The sequence below is a fragment of the Trichechus manatus genome, unplaced genomic scaffold (assembly GCF_000243295.1).
Source record: "Trichechus manatus latirostris isolate Lorelei unplaced genomic scaffold, TriManLat1.0 scaffold00137, whole genome shotgun sequence".
Taxonomy (NCBI): domain Eukaryota; kingdom Metazoa; phylum Chordata; class Mammalia; order Sirenia; family Trichechidae; genus Trichechus; species Trichechus manatus.
Genome location: NW_004444073.1, coordinates 1,723,211 through 1,733,288, shown reverse-complemented (window position 1 = coordinate 1,733,288; position 10,078 = coordinate 1,723,211). Strand labels below are relative to the sequence as shown.

Sequence of the window (10,078 nt, the reverse complement as noted above, 5' to 3'; positions counted from 1 at the left end):
ACCTTTGTCTGACTTGTACTGTCCAAAAATTTTTTCCCAGTCTGTAGGTTCTCTTTTTACTCTTTTGGTGAAGTCTTTTGAAGAGCATAGGTATTTGATTTTTAGAGGATCCCAGTTATCTAGCTTATCTTCTGGGGTTTGTGTGTTGATGGTTATGGGGTGTCTGATGTTTTGATTTTACCTTATGGATGCCTTTTAAATTAAAAAATCTGGAGGTTTATCTCATGAAATTAGTCTATTGAAATCTGTCCTTTGTTTGACCTAGAATTCCCATTTAAATTATCTTTTTTGTGTTGAAGTATCAAATTGCAAGACCAAAAAGTTGGAAAAACTTTTAAATTTAGACTGAGCTAAGATTACTCCAACTGGGATGTCATTCTTTTGCAGTAGGCAGTAGAAATGACAGACAATAGTGTCCTTTTTTCTATATTGACCCAGGAGATACCACTTTAAGTATATGTATATAACCATTTTACTCTAATGATCCAACACCTACAATTGAATTTTTTTCTCCTGTTTGGAATCTTTAATTCAAATTTGAAACAATTTTAAAATGTTACGTATGCTTAAACAGCTTTTATAATTTAAAAGATACTTTTGACACAAGAAGGTGTCTTTACTAAATGTTAATATGGTGATATGAGTTATTTATTTAAAAATATTTCTTATGTGAATATTTTCATACTAGATAGAAAGCATGTTTTTATTGGAAGAAAATATCAATCACTGAAACTTTGAACTAGTAAGAGTAACATAGTCTCGATTCAGGCTCCTAATTTTTATTTTATCAATTTTTGCTTCATGTGTTTTAATGATATGTTACTAGGTCATAAAAATTTAGGATTATCATAACTTCATCAATTGTGTACTTTATCTCTGATAGTATTCTGTTTTAAAGTGTACTTTTTCTGATATTGAGCCATACTAGCTTTTTTAGGGTTTGTACGTTGTATCTTTTTTCATCCTTTACTTTCAACTTATCAGTGTCCATGTTATCAAATTTGTGTCTTGTAAACATCATACCGTATTATCATGTTTTTTACCCAGTCTAACAATCTTTTGTGTTTTCATTGGAGTCTTTAGTCCATTTACATTTAATATAACTATTAATATGATTGGGCTTATCTACTACCAAACCAAAAAACCCCATTCCCGTCGAGTTGATTCCAACTCATAGCAACCCTAAAGGACTGAGTAGAACTGCCCCATAGGGTTTCCAAGGAGCGCCTGGTGGATTCAGACTGCCGACCTTTTGGTTAGCAGCCATAGCTCTTAACCACTATACCACTAGGGTTTCCTCATCTACCACAGAGGCAGGTAAACTATATAGGCCAAGTCTGGCCCATGGCTTGTTGTTGTTGTTTTAATTAACATATTAATATGATGCATTTATCACAATTAATGAACCAATATTGATACACTATTGTTAAAGTCTGGTAGCCTGTTTTTGTAACTAAAGTATTACTGGAGCATAGCCACCCTCATTTGTTTATATATTGTGCATGGCTGCTTTTTTCTACTATGGCAGAGTTGACTAGTTGTGACACAGTATATGACCTGCAAAGTCTAAAATATTTACTATCTGGCCTGTTGTAAAAAAAAGTTTGCTGATCCCTGGTCTACTGTCTTGTTATTTTTTTTTCTATTTGTCCTATCTGTTCTTTCTTCCTTTGTTCTTCCTTTCTTGCCTTCTGGATTAAATGGTTTTTAATAATCCCCTTTATCTTCTCTGTTGGCTTTTTAGCTATACCTCCTTGTACTCTTTTTTTCTTAGTTGCTAGGGATTACAATATGCACCTTATTTAAACTATTAAAGTGTACCTCAAAATACTATTACACCCACTCCCCACTTATTGGCATGGTTATATTCCAAACACCAGGTCATTATGTGAAAATCGACATTATGGGAAAATGGAGATGACCACATCAGATCACAAAATGGAGGATGACTACATCATTACATAACTGCCAAACCACTGAAAATCCTGGCCCAGCCAAGCTGACAAATAACCTTAACCATCACTGCCAGCATTACTCTTGCCTCACATCTTGGCATTCATTACTGCCTGACGTTGTTAATGCACAAAATAGTCTGATAGTAGATTTTTTACTGTTGTTGTAAATGTGAAATAGAGGTAACAAGGTAGACGATAAGTGAGGAATAGGTGTACACCAGTTCATGTACCTTAAATAGTAAGAACCTTGCGGCAGTATAATTCCATTTACTCACCCAATATATATATATAACGTAAAATTTGCCATTTTACCTATTTTTTAGTGTACAATTCAGTGGCATTAATTATATTCACAATGTTTGAACTCATGATTCAGGATGCTAGGTGTCCAAATTTAGGATATGGCTCTAGGGGGAGGTTCTTTTTTGGGTTTATTTTGCTTCTAGTATCTGGCAATCCTTGGAGTTCCTGGGTTTACAGATTCATCTACTTCTGTCAGATGAAATCTATCAGAGTCCATCTTCCTCCTGCATGTGCTTGCATCTGTGTCTAATCTGCTCTTTTTATAATTCCTAAGTGATTAGGTTTAGGACACACCCTTCATTGATAGGGCCTCATTAACATAACAGTGAGAACTTTATTTCTGAGTGGTATTACATCCACAGGTATACTGGCTAGGATTCCAACACGTATTTTGGGGCAACACAATTCAATCTGTAGCATTACCCCAAACAGAAATTTAGTATCCATTAAGCAATAGCTCCCCATCCCCCATGCTCCCCCACCCACCTCCACCCCTGGTAATCCTATAAATGGGATCATGCAACATTTGTCCTTTTGTTTCTGACTTATTTCACTCAGCAGAATGTTTTCAGGTTTCACCCATGGTGGAACATTTATCAGTACTTCATTTCTCTTTATGACTGAATAATATTCCATTGTATGTATACGCCACATTTTGTTTATCTGTTCTTCTGTTGATGGACATGTAGGTTGTTTCCACTTTTTGACTATTGTGAATAGTGCTACAATGAACATTGGTGTACAAGAATCTGTTAGAGTCTCTGCTGTCAGTTCTTTTGGTTGTATACCCAGGAGTGGAATGGCTGGAAGGAGCCCTGGTGGTGCAGTGGTTAAAGCACTCGGCCGCTAACCAAAAGGGAGAAAGATGTGACAGTTTGCTTCTGTAAAGATTTACAGCCTTGGAAACCCTATAGAGCAGTTATACTTCGTCCTATAGGGTTGCTATGAGTTGGAACTGACTCGATGGCAGTGGTTTTGGAGTGGGTTGGAATTGTTGGGTAAGCATAATATTTCATTATGTTTCAGCACAAAGCTGGTTCCTATGAAGTGGAGGTTAAACATGTCCCAGATTTCCAACTTCTCCAGATTGCTTTACCACTCCATCATCTCTGACTTCGACCACTCTCTCTCCCCTCAGCTTTCTTCTCTCTCTGTTGGGCTCGGTAATTTGCTGCAGCATCTCACAGAAGTCATAACTAACAACTGACCAATCCCCTTGTTGGACTAAAGTGACCAATCCCCTCCCTGACTGCAAGTGACTCCATCTATTTGCATAATAACTGACAGTTTCTGCCTGCAGGGACTGGCTTCTTCCCTTGGCAAAAGTAACAAGTTTCTCCAAAGAACTAGGGCAACTGTAGCAAGAGCAACTCTAACAACTCCTCAGGGTTTAGGGAAAACATCTCCCAAGCTGTTTTTTTTCCTAATTTGTTTTTTGCACATAACCAAGGCAAAATGCCACATAAAGGAACTCATTTCACCACACTGGTTTATATAGTAATTCTTTGTTTTTTGAGTAGCCACCAAACTTTTCTACATCACCATTCATTCCCACCAACAATGCATGAGGATTCCAATTTCCCCACATCCTCATCAACACTTGTTATTTCCTGTGTTTTTGATAATAGCCATCCTAGTTGGTTATAGTGATATCTTATTGTGGTTTTGATTTGCATTTCCCTAATGACTAATGATCTACCCCATTATATTTTACTTCTTACCTTTGCTATGAACTCCACAATTCACTGTTGTTATTTTTTCTTTAATCAATTTTTTAAAGGAAGTTTGAAATATATTTAGAAGAATTATCTTTTATTTTTTTTACCATTTCTGGTATTCTTAACTCCTTCCTGCAGATCCAGGCTTTCATCTGGGATAATTCCCTTTTCAGGAAGAACTTCCATTAATATTTCTTGTAATAACGGTCTGCCACAATGGATTCTCTAGCTTCTGTTTGTCTGAAATGTCTTTTTATTGCCTTCATTTCTGAAGGGTGTTTTCATTGGGCATAGTCTGCTAGATAGCCATCATTTTTATCTTTTCTGCTTTTAAGATTTTATTTTTCTTTGATTGTGAGCAATTGACTGATAATGCCTGGGTGTGATTTTCTTTGTATTTATTCTTCTGGGTTTCATTGATCGTTTTGGATCTGTACTTGATGTGTTTTATCAGTTTTGTCAAATTCTCAGCCATTATCTCTTCAAATATTTCCTCTGCTATGTTCTCTCTTCCTTTTATGGCTCTAGTTAAGTGTATGTTAGACTGTCGGCTATTTTCCTACTGTCTTTGACTCTCGTTTTTCTTTTCTTTTTGTTCTTTGGTCTTCATTTAGAATCATTTCTATTTACTAGTCTTCAGGTTCACCCATCTTTTCTTCTGATATTGCCCAGTCTGCTATTAAGCCCTTTCTATGAATTTTTTAATTCAGATTATTTTTTTTTTTTTAGTTCTAGACATGCATGTCTTTTTTTAGAGATTCCATTTATTTGCTGAAATTCTCCATATTCTTGCCCAGATTTTCTCCCAAATTATTTAACATATTTATAAATGACTTTGTCTGCTAATGAGATCATCTATGGATTTACTACTGACTGCTTTTTTTTCCTTCTCACTTAAAGGTCACATTTTCTTGTTTTTCTGCACATTATTGTAATTTTTTTGTTGTTGGCCAGATATTACATGTAAAAGAGTAGTTCAGACTGAAGTAGGTAATAACTTGCTCTTTTGTCTCTCAAACGAATTGGGGCTGATCTCTTTAATATCATCAGAAGTTAAGCTGAAATAGGCTTGGGTTCTCCCTTTAGTTTTGTATCAACTCTGGTTTTGAATGTCTTGAAAGTGAGGTCAGGCCCCACCCTTCATGGGGACGTTGAGATTTTAACACTATAAGTCTTTAAGTTTTCTCTCTGCTTTCTAGACCTGCTTTCAACTTCAGGAACTCCAACTTACTCGGCAACATTCCTGAGGGATAGAGTTGGCAGATAGATGCCTACCTACCGTTAAAGTTTCCACCATTAAAGGTTTAGGCAGTTTCTCCTTGTCCCTGCGAAGTTCATTTGCTCCTCTGCCTGCCCATGCACCCAGAGAAGAAAGTGGCCCCTGGTTTGGCTCATCGAGGAAGGGCACATTCCTTACTGGAATTTGGTACATTCAGTATTTTTGCTTGTACTGCTCTTTGATGACTTTAAAGAAAATAAGATTTTTCAGTATCTTTTCTTGCTGTTACAATAGGAATGAGGTCTTTTGTGACCTTTCACATCCTAATTGAAAGTGGAATTACTTTCTGTGTATCTCTTACCATGCACATTGGGATAAGTTTAGTGGGGAAAATTTAGGTGTATTTTCTGTGTGTATGTTTCTTATAACTAAGGATGTCAGCCATGGTTGGGAGTGAAAAGTCATCACATCATGACAGTAATGGGATCTGGTCTGGAATCAGGACATTCCAGACTTTCCTCATATTGAAATAAAACAGTTCTTCTTAAGATACACAGATTGCAGCATTGGCTTTCTCTGCTAGGCCTACACTAGCATCTTTCTCCCCTCTCTCTATTGCAGACTTGTGTTGGGTGTGGGTCCTTAATATTGGAAATTTGTCTGGAAATAAAATGATACAAACATTCAATGACAACTGTCATCATGAAGTGCATACAGCACTATATTATACACATTATACCAAAACCAAACCCTTTGCTGTTGAGTTAATTCCGACTCATAGTGGCCCTAAAGGACAGAGTAGAATACTGCCTATAGGCTTTCCAAGGAGCAGCTGGTGGATTTGAACTGCCTACTTTTTGGTTAGCCGCCAAGCTCTTGACCACTCTGCCAGCAAGGCTCCATACACATTTTAGGACCACTTTATTTTTTGTTTATATATAGCCTGCTAGATAATTATTGTTCAGATAATGTTTTGTTGTCTTAGGGTAAGATTATACATGTGTATGCATATGTATGTATGTATATATAGACATAATAACCACAACAACGGACTCAAACATACCAATGATCATGAAGATGACACAGGACTGTGCAACATTTTGTTCTGTGATACATAAGGTTGCCATGAATTGGATCTGCCTTGATGGCAACTAATAACAACAACAACAACAACACACACACACACACACACACACGCACACACACACACACACACATATGTTGCTAAGAATGCCTTCGCACATATTTAGAGTCCTTTCCTTTCCTTTTTTTTTTTTTAATTGCAGTAAAAATGTGCAGTGAAAAGTAATCTATAGAGACAGAAAGCAAATCCCTGGTTGCCTAGGAATGGAGGTGTAGGGGGAAGAAGGAAGAGAGGATTACAAAGGGGCCGAGGAAACTTTTGGGAGTGATGGAAATGTTCATTATTATGATAGTGGTCATGGTTTTACAGGTTATACATATGTCAAAACATCAAACAACATACTTTAAATATGTGCGGTTTATTATACACTCAGTAAAGTTGTAAAAAAAAAACAATTGTATTCAGTGAAATTCTACCTTAAATATAGAATTCAGTGAATTTTGACAAATGTATACACCTGTATAACCAACACCCAGTCAAGATCTACAACATTTCCATCACTCCCAACCCCTGTAGGCACCATTGTTTCTGATTTCTCTCACCATTGATTAGTTTTGCCTGTTTTTGAACTTCATTTAAATGGAATCATAGAATATGTACTCCTCTTTTTTTTGTGTGTGTGTTTTTGGTGAAAGTTTACACAGCGGTTGAGGTTTCTATCCAACAATTTCTGTGTAAGTTGTTCAGTGACATTGTTTACATTCTTTCCAATATGAGGACATTCTTATTATTTCCATTCTGGTTGTTCCGTTTCCATTAACCTAGTTTTCCTGCCGCCATACATTCTCATCTCTGTTTTAAAGTAATTAATCACCGTTTGGTCTCATATAGGTGATTTTTTAAAGGAGCACAGTACTTAATGGGTGATACTCATTATTTTTTGTGCCAGTTTGTTATTTAGCTACAAGGTGACCTCAGGGGTTAGTTTCAGTTTGAGGTTAAAAGAGTATCTCAGGACAGTAGTCGGGGAGAATATGTACTCTTTTGAGGCTAGCTTTATTGCTCAACATAATGTTTCTGAGATTCATACAAATTCTTGTATGTATTAGTAATTCATCATTTTTTATTGCTGAATATTGTATGAATATACCAGTTGGTTTATCCATTCTGCTCTTGAGTAATGTTGTATAGTATGAATATACCAGTTGGTATATTCTCCTACTGATGGAGAGTGGATACATCTCCATGGATACAACAGGGGCTTCACCTGTTGATAGAGAATGGGTAAACAAATATATTCTCTTCTTAAATCTGTGTTTTCTCTCTCACTTTAATTTGGACTTAGGACTTTGGTTTTGCCAAAGTCTACCTTGAATGAATTTATCCTTCAAAAGCATCTGTTGCTAAGGAGCCACTGGTTTTTTGGCCACCTTTTCTACATTCCAGCTTTAGAAAATGCTGTGTTTTCAAGGCGTATATGCTCGATTAATGGTTTACATACGTTTTATTGGAAGAGTCACACTTTGAAACTGTTTTGCAAACAATTTACCCTCTTTCTTCACAGGTACCCTTTTTATCTCCTTTGGAAGGCCATATTTATTTAAAAATAAAGTGTCAAGTGAATTCAAGCGTTGAAGAGAGAGGCTTTCTAGTAAGTAAGATCACTTAATCTTTATTTTCTTTTTCCATTTCACAAGTCTGTGAATTACAGACTTGGTTTCCCATAGGAATAAAAGCCTATGTGAGTAATTGATAAATTGATTCAGTGATTTGCGGCATGCCTATCTGTGCCAATCACTGTGCAGTGTTGGGAATATAATAGGCCACAAAACATAAATCCTCCACTCAGAGCTTTTAGTTTAGTAGGGAAAAATACAAGTGAATAGACAAGTACAATACAATACTATGATAGGAGAAAACATAGGGTCTGTGTGTGTAAACTGGTAGAATACCAAGTCTTGAGTGTGGCTGGGGAGGGTTATAGGAGGCTATTGGAAGAAGTAAAAGGAGCTCTGGTGGCACAGTGGTTAAGTGCTCAGCTGCTAACTGAAAAGTCAGCAGTTTGAACCTACCAGCAACTCCGTGGGAGAAAGATGTGGTAGTCCACTTCCATAAAGATTACAGCCTTGGAAACCCTATGGTGCAATTCTACTCTGTCCTATAGGGTCACTATGAGTGGGAATCAACTTGACAGCAATGGGTATGGAAGAAGTAACTTCACCCTAGCTAACTTATTTAGTTATCAGTTTAGGTTAAAAAAAACCCACTGCTGTGGAGTCAGTTCCAACTCATAGTGACCCAGGTAGGTTAGCCGGGAGAAAGGGGAGGGTAAAAGGGATGAAGTGTTCCAGATAAAGGGTAGAGCTTGTACAATGGCCTGGAGGGCCCTCCTTCCCTTTGTCCCTCCTTCAGTGAAAAAAAGGAAGATGAAACTTTTAGATAATGGCAAGTATTTCAGGATAGCTAGAGCTTAGAGAGGAGCCCTCGTGGCGTGGTGGTTAAGAGCTCAGCTGCTAACCAAGAGGTCGGCAGTTCGAATCCACCAGCTGCTCCTTGGAAACCCTATGGGGCAGTTTCTACTCTGTCTTATAGAGTCACTAAAAGTTGAAATTGACTCAATGGCAATGGGTTTGGTTTTTTTTTTTTTTTTTGATTAGAGCTTAGAGAAGAAGGAACCCTAGTGTTGCAGTGGTTAAAGTGCACAGCTAATTGAAAGGTTGGTGATTTGAACTCATCAGCTGCTCCACAGGAGAAAGGTGTGACAGTCTCCTCATGTAAAGATTACAGCCTTGGAAACTCTATGGGGCAGTTCTAGTCTGTCCTATAGGGTTGCTATGAGCCGGAATCAACTCCACGGCAACGGGTTTGGTTTTTGATCTAGAGCTTAGAGTCTGAGGTAGGAGGCGATGAAGAGGGTGATCAGGGAGGAAAGTGAGGTTAGCGGAAGCGGGGCCAGGTATTAAAAGGCCTTTTAAAGAGTTTGGACTTTATCTTGAAGGCAGTGGGTTGCTCTCGTAGGGTTTTAAGCAGGGGAAAAACATGATCAAAATTTGAGGTTTAGGAACATCATTCTGCCTGAGGTGGAAAGCGGCTGTGAGAGCGGCAGCCCTGAAGAGACCAGTTAGGAGACCGTGCGTCCCTCCATGTGAGAGTGATGGGGTAGGAGTGGGGATGGGGAGAGAAAGAAGGAAGAAGGGCAGACCCCAGTCATTTGCTTCTGTGGTTTTGGTTGCCGTCGCATCAGTTCTGACTCATGGCGACCCCATGCCTGCAGAGTAGAACTGCTCCATAGGGTTTTCCAGGCTGTGACCTTTTGGGAATAAATAGCTAGGCCTATCTTCCAAGGTGCCTGTGGGTGGGTCCCAACCACCAACCTTTTGGCTCATAGTCGAGTGCCACCCAGAGACTGCAGGGAAATACAAATCCATTCAATACTTCACAGACTAGATTATGTAGCTCTGAATTAAGACACACGTTCTATCATTTCAGATTCTTTGATAATCCATTGGCTCTAGGGAGTGGAAAAGCAGAAGTCAGGATGAAGCCCAGATCCCTACCCTGCACAGCTTGCTGGGTAGCAGGGATGCTGTTGAGCCAAGGGATCTTGGGGGAAGAACATATGTGCAGTTTGGGGTGGGAAGTGTTTTTTGTCTGAACATTTTATTGTGAAAAGTTTAAACATACACATTATTAATGAATTTTACTTTGAATACCCAAAAACCCACCAACTAGCTTTTATTGTTAATATTTTTTACATTGCTTGCTTTATCACATAGCTACTATCTAGCCATCCTTCTAG

General features: G+C 38.0%; 1 protein-coding gene across 1 annotated transcript in view; it reads left to right on the top strand.

The window, feature by feature from the left end:
• The window catches only part of ANLN (anillin, actin binding protein), a 69,392-nt gene that overhangs the window by 49,736 nt on the left and 9,578 nt on the right, over window positions 1-10,078 (top strand). The window contains exon 21 of the mRNA XM_004385302.2: window positions 7,844-7,930. Coding sequence (XP_004385359.1) covers window positions 7,844-7,930 — 87 coding nt within the window. The remainder of the gene's footprint in view (window positions 1-7,843; window positions 7,931-10,078) is intronic.